The following is a 17024-nucleotide window of genomic DNA, read 5'->3' on the forward strand; positions in this document are numbered from 1 at the left end:
GTGCTGCAACACGTTTATATTCGTAAATCTTTTACAAACAGTTTTCTCGATAAACGATGTCTATCTTAATAAAATACCTTAATGAACCTTGATTCTGCTATCTCTGCTTAGACTCTTACTTTATAACTCATTTACTTAAGACTTAAGACACTTTCAAATTTTCAAAATCTACAATTAAAGTATGATAGTCCTAATCTTCGAACAGATCTTTATATCTATCGATCTTATCACGTTCTTCCCTTCTTTCTAAGAATCCCCACCGATTAATATTTTCAGTATTAAAAGCGGTATTAGTCACTGTTTTTAACTAAAATTGCATCCTCTTCCATTTGAGTGAAGTTTCCGTCTCGATCTGCAGTAATTAATCTCTCAGAGTTGTATGTTGTAGCAAACACATCTTCACTTTATACGACTTGCTCGGAATAAAGTTTGTACGAGGACTTATTCAGTTGTCTACTTTCTCTTCAGTAAAATATGTTGCATATTATATTAAAATAAAGATCTACGATTTTTGCGAAACGTAAAAATATGTATGATTATTACAATTTCAATAATGAAAGACATCGAAAGAAAACGAAGTAAATCAGATTTGGAATTGGATTTGTAAGTTGGAAGATCCATAAACGACGAATGGGGCAATCGTTGAAAAACTTTTCAAATTAAGATAATATGTGTGCGCAGACTAGAATATTGTACGATCTAACTTGAACTATCAATTTCCGTAATGTTAGACTTACGAAATAAGTCGAATGTGTGTTTTTCTATATACATATACTTTAGATATTTCTTCATCGATAAAAATTTTGGTTTGCAATAATAACGTAATATAAGAAATCCGGTACGTAAGCAGAAATCAGTTAGTTATTCGATACATTTGGAAATCCAGTGCTTTTCCCGTCTACATTTTGCTGGCGAGAGTTTTGGGGGGATGGAGTTATATATTCTATTTCTATGAAGTTCTGCACACTTGATTCTAGAGAAATCGGACACTCGTGGTATACCGACGAGGAAGAAAGGAGAGAGAACGAGAAAGAGCACCGGTCACCACGCGGCCAATTCCGTTCCGCCCCAGATCATCGTGACTTTCGTACGTACGCGCGTAGATCGACCTAATTTCGCACGCTCCGGGAAAACGACCGTTCGTGGCCAATTCCTTGAACGACCAGCACTGCATCACAGACTACTGGTAATATCGTTTTCGATGGTGGAAACGCCGTTCGATTACCCTCGTCTTCGACGAAGAACGACGCGGTACAAATCCTCCGTTGGATGGTGTGAGGCGGAAATGGTCGTACGTGTGGCGGACTCGTGTGAACAGCATTCAGGTTTTCAGAGCTGGGGATCGCCTTAATGCCGTCGAAGAAGCACCCACTGATACCCTATTAGCCCGATTTCTTATCCGAATCTCCGTCCTGAGCATCGCAGGAGGAAGAACGTATAGTGCATCACCTCGGTGCTTTTTTTACGAAAACGGACGAGCTTACAATCCGCGGCGAGGAAACGGAAGCTACTCGCGAATCTGATTCACAACTTCCGCTAAATATTTACTCGCACTGAATCCGAGTTGCTGTATCCGAGTCGTCGGCTCTCTACAAGTCGCGATAAATAAATAAATGGCAGTGTTCTTTGTCATATGTTTCTCATTTATACGTTCCATTACTTTACGCAATACAGAAATATTATTGTTTGTAAGAAACAAAATGTTAATTATTTTCAAATTACGAAGAACAATAAAAAGAACTTAAACTTCTGCAACTGCAAAGTGCAAGAAATGAGGGTACATTCATCCTAGTAAACTTCACACGTGTATACATATAAAAACACTTTTATTACACAATTTGAATCCAAACTATCGATTGAGCCTGCACAAAACTTGATCGGTTCAGCCGTCATTTGAGATCCGATAATCTCGGGTGCTCGCAACTTGACCGCTCGTGCAAAGGAACACCGATCTCAATAAGAGTCATCATAATGTGTTATATGCATATACATATGTATATAAAAATCAAGCACTTGACACCTAAGAAACTATCGTGTCTCCTGATTGTATCTTTAATCTTGGTCCCTGCTAATCTATTCGTTTAATTTATTCTGTTTGAATCAAAATGTTTATTTTCTTACTAATATATTATTTAAAAACTTTTTTCTCTAATACTTAATGATTTTGCTATTAATGTAAGATCTTTTTTCTTATAAATTTTTTTATCTTTTTAATTGTATTATAAATAAGAAAAAACGGTCAAAGTTAGATGTTGAAATAATTTTCAGGGTTGGGAAGTATATATAACGCGTTATTTGTAACTTGTTACTTGTAAGCATTTAATGTTTATTAAATAATAAAAATATTTTCAATTATTTTCATTTCAAATGTAAATAAAACAGTTAAATATTCTTTATTGAAAGATATCTTATTTTTCATATACGCGTTTAAAAATAACAGAAGATTAGTTTCGGTGACTTCCCATTGGACATCCTATATGTGATGTTTACGAGTAACAGTTTATTTTCTCAGCAATATTCGAATATACAGTGAATGCAAAAAGTATTCGTACAAAAAAAATTTTTATAAAAAAAGCTTTATTTGTATTATAAATATTCACTAGCAATGAGTACATTTTGTCCTAACTCAAAAAAAACTTCGTGAAACTAACCGTGATCTTAGAAGCTAAATTTCTCGACTATACAAATACTTTTTATATGTCTAATACAATTTTTGATTATTATTAAGATAATATATTATATTTTAATTACACATATTTTTAAGTAAAATAATTTTGAGAAATATACAATCTATTTTCTTTTTTGTTAATATATTAATGTCTATTTTAATAATAAATAAGATTTAAAAAAATATTTCCCCTATTTAACGAATACGTTTGCACTCTGTATATATATTTCATGTTCGAATCTATATCTCGCATCGTATTTTTAATCTACCGTATTAAAATTTATTCATCTTTAGTTTCAGAACGAAATAAAATTCGAATTACCAAATCGAAAAATTTAAATAATGGAAAACTGTAATGTATCGTTCGTTTATCAATAATTAACTAAAAAATGCAAAAAAATATATTCGGCGGACGTTATTTCAGCGCGTTAAATATTGCTTTGTTGACATTCTGCATTCGGCGTTTGTATTTTTGCAGCGTACAGTGTGGCATACTTTGTAAACATAGTCGCTTTTGTTATCATTCGCACAGTGAAACTAGTCAAATTCAGCATCTCTCTCTCTCTCTCTCTCTCTCTCTCTCTCTCTCTCTCTCTCTCTCTCTCTCTCTCAGCGGTGATCTGTTCAAGATTTTTTTACGAAGTATCGCGCATATTGCGAGATTACAACTTAATACATATTTTCTTTACAAGTATTGTTTTTTCTTCGGAATGCAATTAAGCACGCATCGTCTACGATTAAAGTTAAAAGTACCGCGCAAAATATTACGCAATTATTGTGTTTTTTTTTATTACAAATATGCGCGATTGAATTAATCATGTTTTTGCCAATGTTACATTGTACAAATTCAAAAAAAAAAACTCCAAGAACAAAAAAAGAAGATCTAGAAAGCATCTGGCGATAACGGAATAATTAGGGAGTTATTGACATTTTCGAATTATTCGATTATTAACGAAGCATTATTTTTATGAAACGGACTTTGAATTGAATACCGCAACGCTTTTAATTAGTAAATACCTGGCATAATTGACTTTGTATTTTAATATTTATTCACCGCGTCACGTAAACTCATCGTTTATACATCAGTAATTTAAATCCTTCATCGTTTAGCATTGATTACACTAATTATAGTATCGTTCATTTCGATCAGAATTTTCGACACTTTAATCATTTCTGAAATATATTATTAAAATATTACATGATGGTGAAATGGCTTATATAATTTAATTAGTAACATGACTAGGCTGCATTATATTTACGTGAAAGAGTTGTGCTAAAAATACAACAGGAATATCAGTTAACTAAGTTATTATTTAATTGACTTGTCAAAACCATCGTTTTTATAATATATTTTTATACATTGTTTTTACGAACTGTGTAATATATATATCACTCATTAATTTATAACTGAAAAACTGAGTTGGTAAGAGAAAACAATTGCATACGTAAAAAAGTTTTTTCATTTAAAGGAACTCAAAAGTAAACAATTATTTCATGAAAAATATTCTTTTTTATTCTTCCCCTACTAGTGTATATATTTTATTTTAATAATTAAATATTATACCCTTAACATTAATTATATATTTATATATATCGATTTCGCGTTTCGTTAGAAATTTTATTCCGACCTCTGAAACAGAAAGTATCGTATATCAACGGGAAGTTTGAGCATTTGTTTTGTACACTCTGCCGGTAGCATATATTTTAGACTTTTGATTTTATTTACTTAAAAACATGATGATGTCATTTTCGTTTTTGTCGACAACGTTTTATAATTGTGGAGTTATTTTATCGCGAAATGTAACTGGTTGGTAATGTAGCATAAACTTTCCGTCAGAAAGTTTATGTCACAATTTAACGACAGTGTATTTCTAAGTATCAGTGTATCTAAGTATATTTCTCGTTTCCCACAGTTAACGTAGAGTATATTTGTCGCGGACACACGCGGCAAATTTCTAAACAAGTTCTTAATATGTTTCTATTTTCCTCTGGGAAAAAAAAGTGGATAGAAAAAGAAGAGGAAGGGGCGAACGCGACATGCCGAGTTCGTGCACTTTGGCTCCTCGACAGTATGAAAATTTTCGTTTTAGTCATAATGCAAAGTTGGACACACCTGGCTTTTTATGGCAAGAGCAGCGGCGGCGTTGAAATTTTCACGCGGTGTATTACAAAATTCCGTGGAGTTTCCTCCGGTTGGAAAAATCGATGCATCTCACGACAACGATGCGGGACACGATCATCGTGGCACCCCAGCATCAAAGCGGATATTGGGTATTGCCAGCGGCGGCGGTGCTAAAACTCTTTTCCGTATATTTCTTCGTGCGCTCACGCGTTGCTTTTATTTAGCACAATTTTCTCGAGGCTGGCGACTCTTCCGCAGTAAAGTCGATTGTTTCTATTCCGGAATTTCTCATCAGGCTTTTTACCGTTTACAACCGTTGTTCTCGCAACTTTGGCACCGGTGCTCTTTGTTTCGCCTAATAAAAGACTCAGATCGTCAGCTTCAATTAAGACCGATGAAAGAAGGACCGTAAGAAAATATCGAGAAGTTGGCGGAAATATATTCTACCGTTACCGGTTTGTCCTTAAATTATTCAGAGCAATGCGCGGTCAATGTGGAAAAGTGGCGCGAAAAGTTTATGCCACGAACGAAGTACAAAGCTGTCTTATTCGCAAAATTGTTAGGAGCATCAGAAACGCATACAATTAAAATTGTAGAAATGTAAAAAGGTTTGTATTGCAAATAACGATAATTCGGCTTTTGTAATTAGTTTATTACTTTGATGAGACATTGTAAGATCGCTAAAAGATGATTCCGCGTTTTCAGAATATAATTGAAATGCACAACACGTGTACAATGCCTGCCGTTTTATTGAGCGCAGAAATTTTCGAGCTGCGTTACCTAGCAAAATGCCACTTTATCCAGTAGATACGTATGCCAACGAGTATGACGAAGATGAATTCGTTCTCGAGTGCGCACGGGAGGATGGGTATGCGTAATTCATCAGCGTAATTGAGCTCGTGCAGACCAAGTTTGTAACGCTTCACGAGTCTCATGAGCCGAGTACCATTTCGTAATAGCACGTTAATTTTAGTATGCAATTTTCAAGCTTCATTATAAACCAGAACGTACTACATTTCTTCTATAATTTGCAAGATTGATTTCATATTGATCGAAAGCTGATCAAAAGCCTCGTTGAAAGAACAAGTGTCTTTTATAGGATTACCATAATTTTTCTTAACGCGATAAAAGTAAAATCGAGCATGGATAATTAGTGATAGCGACAACAATACGTGGACGTGGCTTTGGTGTGGCAGACATATCGTTCTATGAAACAAGGCAGCTTCATAACGTAATGGAGTTTTCTTGTCTCCGTTACTGTTCTTCTTTCCTTAGTCCGTTTCTTCGTTTCCGGAGTAACTTTGCTGTTCCTAGCAAGGACAATGCCCTTCTTTTCTCCGTGAGCCGCAGACGTTACGACGTAATACTTAAATTAATCTAGTAAATTTCCACGAAATCTCGTGACTTGCGCGAAATTAGCTTACGAAGGTTGCTCTGGCGAAACATTTTCAGCACGAAAATATTTACATTGTTACAACTGCAATATGTCCGAGAAAATGAAAATACAACATGTGTCAGGTGTACCTTATGAAAAAAGGAGAGTTTAGGAGAACAATTTTTAAGAAATGAACAAACATATACGTACATTTTAAATCAATTAAAGTATAACGCCTGCAACTATGCAATATAATAAAAAAGAGAGGACTGGCCAATAAACGTGAAAATAATGGATGTTTTACTAAAGCAAATATTAATATTATTTATTCAACACCAATAAAATATATCAAAAAATGTTTCTACTCTACTTAGTCTTTATCAGTTTATTAAAAAACATTTGATAATTTTTAATTTATGACTTAACGTTCTCAACAATGCCTTTGGACTTTAATTTCGGACATAATTAGATTCTCGCTTCGGATCGATGAATTTGTTTAAATAATTAGATTTTACAACAATGATCACGAAGAAAACTGGAAAAGCTCGCGAAGACGAGATGAATATTGTCATATTTATAATTATTGTGAATTGGTGTCTAACAATTTAACATTACTTCTCAATAATGTCCTTAATTTATTCTATACTGTTCTTTGTTTAGAAATATGCTGTTAATTAATTTTTAGATAACATTTTTTCCAATTAGGTTGAAAGTTTACATTATTATACTAATGAAATAGTGTAATTAAAGTATTTTTTTTTTTTAAGTGATGAAGATTAAGTAAAGTTAAAATACAGAGAAAATATGTTTTAAAAAAGTAAATGTTATTCACAGCGAGAAATGACTCGTCAAGTTCATGTCGAATCGATATCGACAATTCGACATCGATTCAACTAATTGACGATTATTTTTAGCTGAGTAATTAGCAATTTATTCATAAATAATAAAATAAACTGTATATTTTTCGAAATTATATATGTCAAAAAGATGTAGTAATTAAATAAATTAGATTACCTCAAAAAAAATTAAAAATTAAAAATGGTATTATTTGGATGCATAAAAAATATTCAGTTGAGAAATTTAACTTTTAAATAAAATCAGAACACACGCAAAGCTCGTTTATTTATATTAAAAAAGAACGTATTTATTGTATAAAATTGCTAATTAATGTTTATTTTCTACAAGTAAGACTTTTTTTAATAAAAATTTTCCTTGTACGAATACTTACTTTTGCACTCTCTATATTTTATGGTTTGAATAAATTACATTAATATTTTTTAATAAACCATCCATTATTTGCTCGTTTATTGGTCATTCTCCCTCTTTTGTATAACGTGCGTTTTAATTCGGAAATCGAATGAATGAAATTTGCATTCCGTTTTCATCTTATTCCGCACATTTCTCTCTTTCGCATTCAAGAATCTTAATCGCATTAACCAACAAGAATGGTAATAACAAGACTAATAGTATTTACGATCGACATAGTTCTCGGCTGGGAAATGTGTGTCACATTGTCGAGGCTCCTTCACGGCTTTGTAATCTAACTTGAAATTAACGCAGCCTAATTTTCGTCCAATTCTCAGTCTTGCATGCGAGTCTTGTGGTATGGCGCACCGCGTTTCAGTTTGTTAAAACGAATTTCGATAAAGTTGACGCCTTCTAGCCAACGATGCTACATTTAGATGCATTTAGATAAGTTAATAGGTAATTGGACCCGTGCATATGAACATACTCGTCCCTCTTTTTCTTCCCTTATTCTTGTTATGTTCCTCTTTTACGTTCGTTTCCCACTCCATTCTCTCCACTTGCTTCTCTATATCTATGCTTGTGTTTATTCCGTTGAATGGTTGACTCAGACTGTGATATCCGTCGTCTCTACGAAAAGCAAATTCATCGCTGCTGTTCGTCGCATGCAATCTCCCGGAAAACAAGCCTTCCGGCGACTCGCGGGATTGATTGTAAGAGGCAAATTGCGTTTTACTCATAAGAAGTGCTCCTGTCATTTCTTTTTTCGTTTCTGGAAACAGTAGTCACGTAAAGGAATAACCGACAATCTTGCGGAAATAATGAGAAAATGTTCGCGACCTGCGCACAACCTGTGCTGCACTTCGTTCAATATTGATATTCGCGAAGAAATGTTGCATTCGGGAGATTCATCGATACGTTCATCGAGTTGTTCGTTATTTAGTTAATGATATTTCCACTTTTAAAAGCATACACGATGAGAAATGATTTGGAACTGTATAAAGTAAATCTTGGATATGCTATTCACGGTCTATTACTTAGGCAGATAAGCGCTTCAATCTACGAACAATTTAACGAAATGATTAATTCAATCAGCGTACGTGCGTTCGTGTGTTCGCTGAGAGAGGATGGATATTTATATTTTATAAATCCGTGGGCGCGCACGACTCGATATCGGCAAATATTTCATTTTGCCGCCACCGCGTTTCGTGCCGCTATACGTCTAAATACCCTTTCCCCGCACGATGTGACGTTACTCGCCCGAACGATTCCGCCCGCGAGCAAACTATAAATCTGATAATCACCACACGACAGTGCCGTGAGCGTGTTGTGTGTGTGTGTGTGTGTGTGTGTACACGTCTCATGTATGCACGCGTATATTTATGCACGCATGCGTATACATCGACGAACCGTCCGTTGCCATGATTTTTTTTTTATTTCTGTCTCTTTTTAGCTATCGGAATCGGCATTAAATGCACGTAGGCATGCATGCAAACATCGCGGTTCATTAAATTAATCCGGACACGGACCGACGTATAAATGTTGGACGTGCGAGTTCGTCGCGACGTGCTCCGTCGTCGTAATTTCTCTCGGATGCTCCGTCGATTTTAAATCGAGTAGAATACTCGACTGATTCCAAAGAAATTAAATTGGTAAACAGGCACTGCGGTGAAATACGCGTTTCATCATCTGCTGTGTAAAGCTAACTTTATGAATAATCATGATATGTAGGTTTCGAAGTAACACATTGGCACGATTTATTTTAATTAATTGAAGAATGTTATTTTTTAATATTATATCGAGCGTCGCAACGCCAAGTGCATAAAAATATAAAATCGCTTGACGTGTGAACGTCATCGAGTATATGTTCGTGTCGTTGCCAAATTTGCATAACAAACTAATAATCGCTTATTGTAATACAATTGAAATATTCATTTAAAATATTCATGAGCTGAGTGCGTAACGAATGTAAAAAGTAGAGCAAAAATTGTGCAATTAAGGCTATTCTTCGGAGAATATTAAAAATGTAAAGGATATGTTGTTTTACTTATTTCGTAAAATATTTCGTTATTTCGTTAATTTCGGTGGTTAGATGGCTGGCGCGCGGCCTTGGGGTTGTTTTGTTCGCGGAAGGGCGAACGGGCGATGCGTCATGTTTACGCGTCACTACACAGTCATCATTCCATTATTGTAACTCGTACAGGCAGGTAGCCGCATCGCGTACCGTCTTCTTCACATTTCTTTTTGAAATATAATTGCGACAAATGCTAGATAATACGAAACGTTGTAAAATAATACGAAACTTTATGAATATTCACAGTATAAATATGATCATTAACTCGCACGATTAATTATTCATAAAAGGATCGAGATGATAATTATACTTGTATATCAATGGAATAGATATTTCGTACGGTTCATTCATTTGGAATTGAAATGCGATGGAAAACAGAATTTATTACTATTTTTTTGGACGATAATTATTTTTGTTTCAACATTTTTCTCTCGTTTGAGTATAATTCTCGATTATGCTTCGAACGATATCACATGAGTCATAAAAAGCAACGCTAATATAATACTCTCATACAATTCATGCTATTCTTACTGTCAGTACTAATATAGTTTGTGTAATTAATAATTTAATTAATTTTCCGTTTTATATCTTTTTTGTTATACAATCCGTATAAACAATTAAGCGTAACTTTGGAATTTATCGGTAATTAAAGAAATGTTCTTCTTTATTTATCTCCAGTCCATTCCATCGACTCTGGTCATATCTTATAGACATCGTAATAATAGAGATTGAACTCTCTTTTATCTGCTCTGAATTTATTTCGCAATGGTGACGGATTAATGTGTGTTCGATACTCATTTCTAAAAGTTAACTGATGATTGCATAGAAATAGTTGTATGTTATATTTTTCAGATGATATCTTTCCTCTTTCGGATACGATCTTGACGTGATAAGAGAGCTCAGTACCTGGAGGATGTACACGAAAAGAACGGTTTTTCTCAAGTATCTAAAAATTTTCGGATCTATCTGAATGATATATCTAGGTAAATTTTCAGATATCTGAGTAAAATCGTTCTCCTCATGTAAAAATCCAACGACGGGGAAGCTAACGTACCTTCGTCACTGATTTAATTGAAAGTGAATGAAGCGTAATCGGTTCGTCGCGCGTTTGCTTCGGGAGTGTCGTTGAAGTTATCGAAGTAATGGACTTTTCACAAAATACATTCGATGGAATTCTAGTTCGACGCGAAAGACTTTTCTAAATAATTAGTCCGTGCGCGATTATAATGTATTATTGGCGAGTGTTTTACGCGAGTGTCCTGTGCGAGAGTGTCAACCTAATTCTGAGAGGAGGAGGAGGAGTCTTGCGGAAAATATTATTTTTTGTTTGTGTAAAATCAGTATTTTTCTTCTGTTTATTCTTGAGTCGTTTTATTTTACAATGATTCAAAAATGATAGTTAGAAGAAAAGAATTATTTAAAATTGTTTTGAAATTTTAAATAAATACGTATTTTTAAAATATTTTTAAAAAAATGTATAATTATTTTTATAAATATCTAACTGAATGATGAATCGAATGAAAAAAATCGATGCTTATAAAAATTATATATTTTGAAAATTATACGATAATTTTTAAGAGAACTTTGTTTTTAGTAAATATTTTTAAAAATATTGATTGTTTTTTTCTGATTTAGTTTAATTTGGATTTTAATTTATTTTTTACAGAATCATCATAGCGACGTGACGTTGCAGATGTAACTCCGCTGTTGTGCATCGGGTTGGTGAGTGATACACTTGACGTGTATTTTTTCTTTTTCAAAGATTTTTTTTAGATTTCATTATTTTCCGAAAATTTTCATCAATATATCGATGTCTTTTTACATATCGTAAAATGGGGTAACCTTGGCTCAAATTTTGAAAACGTCCAAACAGTACACATGTCAAAATTTGCAAGACATAAGACGTCTTGAAAACGTTTTAAAAATTTTGGACATTATGCATATCGTTTAGGCATTTTTAAAAACTTGGACCAAAGTTATCTTGGCTGAGTTAAAGTTTTGAGACTCCATTTTATAGTAAGCGTTTATTTAAGAGAGGATAACACACAAATCGTGTATATAATATACTTAAAAATGATATTATTTACACAAAAGTTTATTAAAAAAATGTGTAATAGGAGATTGATTCTCTTAATGGCGTATGCACTTTACTTTCCTAGTAAAGTAACTCATCTGCACCTTTCGGTTTGTTCGGTATCATGGGGATACGGTCACTAATGGGATGATGAATGGTAGACAAAGCGTGAATGCCCTGAATGGTGGCTGCGCGGACAAAAGCTGTCCCTGTGTGTGGCAGCCACTTCGCGATCTCTTTGTCTCGGCTCATAATCGCTTATCCGTAACATCGGTACCGACCTCTTTTGGTAATTAGACTCTCGTATTCGATAAACGGTATTAGGGAGAAGTGTCGTAGCGTTAATGTTCTCCGACGTGTTTGGATAAACGGAAGGGTACGTGTTCAATAAGAGGATTTCCTTTGATGGATCGTTACTTCTATATTACTTCGTCTTTCGTACAATCTGCGAAATTGTGCAGAAAACAATTTGGCGAAATTGCATTGGCCTTGTGTCATTGGCCTGAAAGAAAAATCTTGCCGTTGGCAAGAAAAGGTGTAAGCCTCGAAGCTTTTCCGTCGCGTTTCGGACGATACGTGCGTCTTGAGACTTCGAAAGGCTCTCTGGAACTCCCCGCGGTGTTACGACTTTGAGAAATCCACCTCTCCTACATCTCTCCAGGAGAATCAATGTCTCGATAGATTCAACAATCTTTCGGACGTGAAATTTCGCATGGTGCGTAGCTTCGCGCGTTGTTTCAAATTATATGTACTGCGTGTGAATCCATTTTGATAATACTATTAAATAATTATGTTATATGTATTTTTTTTTATTTTAAAGAAGACAGAATTTTTTAGCGTATCTTTCAGAATTCTTATTGTGTAGGAAGAGAGGATATGTTGTAATGGAAATCCAACGTAGAGAGCTGAGAAGTATATTGTACCACGTCTCATGAGCGACTGACTCTCGTTCCAACAACAATATCGCAACAAATCGCTTGTCATCAAACATCGAATAATCCGTCTTAATACATAAATAGTCCTAGTGTTTCAAGTCGTCTAAACGATAAGCGCTTTATTCTACACTATCTAAATTATATTTGCTAATATATTGTATTCTTAAGTCTTTATAATTTTTTAAATGTAACTTATTTTTCTTTCTTATAAAATTATACAAACAAATTGAATTAAAAATAGATAGATTTAATAGCTTTATACATCATTTTCTAAAATGATTTGAATTATCCTTTGCAAAGAGAGAGAGAGAGAGAGAGAGAGAGAGAGAGAGAGAGAGAGAGAGAGAGAGAGAGAGCTCTTCACAGTCTTTGTTCAAGAGAGAATGACAAAATATACATTGCGAAAACCAAATTGTTCATAAAATAATGATTTCTTTTACGTTATGAAAATAAAAAAAATTGAGCAAAACATATCATGAAATTAATCGGGCAATCAGTGGCTTAAGGCCGCGCAGCTCCAGAATTTGCAACGGACGTGAGAGCGATAAGGAATGTCCAATAACCCGAGTGGGGTAAGTCGGAGACTTCTCGGCATGCGGGGCACGTCAGCCCGATAATCTACGAGTCGATAACTTACTTGCCGAATTTCTGGTCAACCCAACGCAAATTGTCCGTTCGTTCCGCACCTTAACATCGTCTAATTACAAACATTATAGTCAGAATGCTTTCATGCGCTTCATAACGGACTACCATGATCGATCGTGACTGTATTCGATAATGTTGCGATTTTATGTTTTATTTTAATTCAGCTCCATGGTTTTGTACGTGTTGAGTACATGATTCTATGTATTTATATTTTATTAAGCATTTTATTCTTGTATAATGATATACATGTATATATATATATATATATATATATATATATATATATACATACATACATACATACATATACAATTTATATATATCATATATAAATTTATTGCAAAATAAATGAATTCAATTACCTAAAATATGATTATAGGAGGAAAGTTGTCATTATTCAATAAAATCGCCTTCACGAGCACAACTCATTAGCATAATGTGAGAGTTTCGTTACACTCTTAAACGTATTTATAGCTTATCGCACGCGTAACTGGCCATTATAAATCTTGTGTTGCTGCAAATAACGAGCTAAATAAGTTATAACCAGCGGCAATATTTTCTCTCCATCCTTTACCGTGATTCTGAGGGAACTTATGATGGTCGTTAAAGGAGCTAAGCTGCCGCTCTCTTGGTGTGTAAAGCCTTACGTACCGAATAACAACTCATTACCGAGTCTCACATTGCGGCCCGAAGGAATTATATCGCGCTGGGGGCGCGCGATCGTTTTTAGCATGCCACGTCCTTGATCACTCACAACCTCCCTCTTGCTTTTACTCCTTCTGTCGCCGGTAGAGCTAAAACGGGGCGGATGGGCGTGCAAGTTGCAGCTGCACCCAGTTAATTCACGCCAACGGTCCGGACTGTGTTCGCGTGTACACTTACCGTCACACGGCTCTCGCCTCCACGAACGTTTCCTTACCACCATCAACACCCCGATCTACTCGATAGACCAAATATAGATAGTCTCACTATTACATCGTTCGCTGGCTCCTATGTTCGAACGAAATTCGTGCAAAGAAGAGAGAACGATGAGGAAGAGAGAACGATGAGAGAGAGAGAGAGAGAGAGAGGGGAGGGGGGAGACTGCGAGAGCGTATTCTAGAGCAGTGTGAGGAGTGGGACAGTTGATGAGCTGAAGGAAAGAGTGAATGTGCGATGTATTGTGCATACATAGACTAGCACAATGCCGATACGTACTCGAAGACTGAATCGCACTCTCATATATATTGGAAATATGGTGTTCTACCAATATCAAAATAGTCCATGCGTTGACCGAATACACGAATTAGAGCTTCTTCGAACAGTACATTGAGGAAAAGTGTATTAAATTTTAAGAAATATTTATTTGAATAGTGCCAAATATTTACTTACAGTAAATAAATATTTACTGAATAAAGAAATGATTGTTAAATTAAATTAATGGTTCTTGTATCAAATAAATATATCTTTATATCTAAATATTATATTTAATTAGTATTATTTAAATAAATGATTTATTAAAATTTAGTATATATTTTTTTTCAGTATACAAAATATCTTATCAAAGATGCTAAGTCTTCCAAGCTCACGTCTCTCGACATATCTATGAGATTCGAATCAAAGTACGAAATAGTTATGGCAAACTATTTCGGATTCTTTGAAAATTTTATTATGAAGAAATTTGATTTATTACAATAATGAAACGGGAATTGGGCGAAAATTATATTATAAAAGATTAAAATTTTCATTTTAAACTTTGCGATAAATGGTTTTTAAAAGAAACGAATTCAGCATTTATCGACGTTTATTCATTTTGTGAAAATGTAAAAAAAATATATGTAACAACGAGCAGTCGTGCTTCAGCAAATTGTATGTATCGCTTTGGATGAATATTCGATGCCAAACTATTTCACTTTGTTTAATGCGTAATGCAGCTGAATTTATGCTCATAAGAAGCTTGGTCCTGTTTACTGTTTCGAGTTAGACTTTATGGCTGGTATTCGCGCGCGTTTAGCAGCTGGAAGCATGTACATAATAGCGCCGTTCGAATTCAAACTATTTGGCCGCACAATCGAAATTCTAACCGAAATTTCTACCAATGTGGTAGCGACCGCTTTCGAACGACCGTAAATGCAATCTCGCGTGCTGTTAGTTCGTTTTGAGTTGATGCTGACTAGCACAAATTCAATTTTACGATTAGTGGAATTTTTTTTTTAGGCGCGATTAATCGTACACGTCTGATGGCGCTTATAGGTCGCATTTCGTCTATGTGATTGTTACCAAGTTTCAATTTATCTTTCATTTTTAACATTGTAAATATAATTTATATTATTTTCGCAAAACTATATATTGCATGATTAATGTTATCTTATTTGGTTTGATAACAACTTAACACGCAATTCTATATCTAAAATTTATATTTTGAAGCACAATGTCTTTTTTTTTATTATTTATGCGTAATCAGAAACGTAATTATATAAGATTGTTATCATATATGACATCTATGATGGTGAATTGATTCTCTATAACAAAAAAACCAATTATAACATACATTTTTTTCTAATTAATACGTTTTCTCCACTGTACTTTTATTTATTATTATGTTATAACTTGCAATTCTGGGAAAGTTATTATTAAATACGTCAAGGCGCGATAAATGCAGCAATCCTTTCGTGATTTATTACGTGAGATGAATTCCTCGTGTGGCAACAAACATTTTAAAATTTAATACTATTTCCCTTTATTTCGCCTTTTACCGATATCGGTAGATATTTCCTTCAACCGTAGTCGCAATTTATTTTCAACGCGCTACCGGTGAATTGTAAATGGGGCACGAACGTGGGCGTAATCCCTTGTAACGGCAAATTGAAAGCTTCGTTCAGTGTCCTCTCGATGGAGTTTGTGCAACGCTAGCCCCGATGATCCGCTTTATATACGATATACACTGTGTCGCCTCTTCTTCTATATATCTCTTAGCGAGAATGCGTCTATCTGAATCTTCCGGCCACACCTTCTTCTATCTTCAGAATGAAAGTCACCGCCTGGCTTATATCGCGTGATTTCTGAGAGGATATAAGATTAAGATACTGCGTTTCAAATAAGGTGAGAAGCTTTATTTCAAAACGATTCGTATCATTAGATTAATAGTAACGACATTTGTCTTTTCTCGAGGTTCGTGTATACTCGTGCTGTATTAGCGACAAATCTTAAGTTGACGCGTAGGTATATAAAATCACGAAACTAAGGTGTACTTTGTTTTCAATATCCGCGAAATATTCTCGTAAACTTGTGCGAACGCCTTTTCGCTCTCCACAAATATTGCGCGCATTTTAGTGATCGTTTTGTGCAATTTTATCTCTGTCGACGAAGTTGCAGTAAGTGAAACCTGTTCCGCTCCGTTTCGAAACATCTCCTGTTCATCCCCTAAAGACAAATAAACAACGACTGTCGCGCACGGTTGCGAATTTGGTAGCGAGATCGGGGCCTTCCATCGCCACCCCATGAACTAGCTATTCAACCTTTCGTTGTAAATACGTGACTAAATATATTCTTTTCTATTTTCGAGGCTCTGGGACCGAGGTTAGAGAAAACATCGTGTCCCAATTCACGTTCAGCGTGACTGTCGCGTATATTGGGGATCTGTTCGTGTTTGGTCGACTTACCTTCTCGATGTGCTTACACGACGAATTACACGCCCCTCGCAAGGCTTGAACTCGAAAATGGAAACTTTCCTTTTTGTGCCATGCACGAACGACATCAGCATTGCGTGTCGTGACGCTGAAAAAAAATGTACATATGAATTATAAACTAATATAGTTGTGTTCATTTATTTAAAATAGAAATCATTTTTGTACATTAATATTATTTCCGTTTCCTTTATTCTCTTCTACAGAAGCTGATAAATATT

At 34.7% G+C, this 17024-nt stretch overlaps 1 protein-coding gene and 1 long non-coding RNA gene across 7 annotated transcripts in view; one reads left to right on the top strand and one right to left on the bottom strand.

Annotated features, from left to right (window-relative positions):
- Positions 1-17024, top strand: part of LOC147910667 (uncharacterized) — a 132421-nt gene that overhangs the window by 12401 nt on the left and 102996 nt on the right. Inside the window, exon 2 of one of the 2 annotated variants that reach the window (XR_015544051.1) lies at positions 11151-11206. This is a non-coding gene — a long non-coding RNA (uncharacterized LOC147910667). Of the gene's footprint in view, positions 1-11150; positions 11278-17024 lie in introns of those variants that run through there. The other variant, XR_015544050.1, reaches the window with a different exon arrangement.
- The window catches only part of LOC147910668 (uncharacterized), a 156793-nt gene continuing 140687 nt past the window's right edge, over positions 919-17024 (bottom strand). For all 5 annotated transcript variants that reach the window (XR_015544046.1, XR_015544049.1, XR_015544044.1 and 2 more), the window contains one exon: positions 919-16894. Coding sequence is in view for 1 of the 5 variants with exons in the window: in XM_087402643.1 (XP_087258769.1) it covers positions 16672-16894 (223 nt within the window). In the remaining 4 variants the exon portion in view is untranslated. The remainder of the gene's footprint in view (positions 16895-17024) is intronic.

Source organism: Acromyrmex echinatior, chromosome 2 (assembly GCF_024713525.1).
Source record: "Acromyrmex echinatior isolate Ae372 chromosome 2, ASM2471352v2, whole genome shotgun sequence".
Taxonomy (NCBI): domain Eukaryota; kingdom Metazoa; phylum Arthropoda; class Insecta; order Hymenoptera; family Formicidae; genus Acromyrmex; species Acromyrmex echinatior.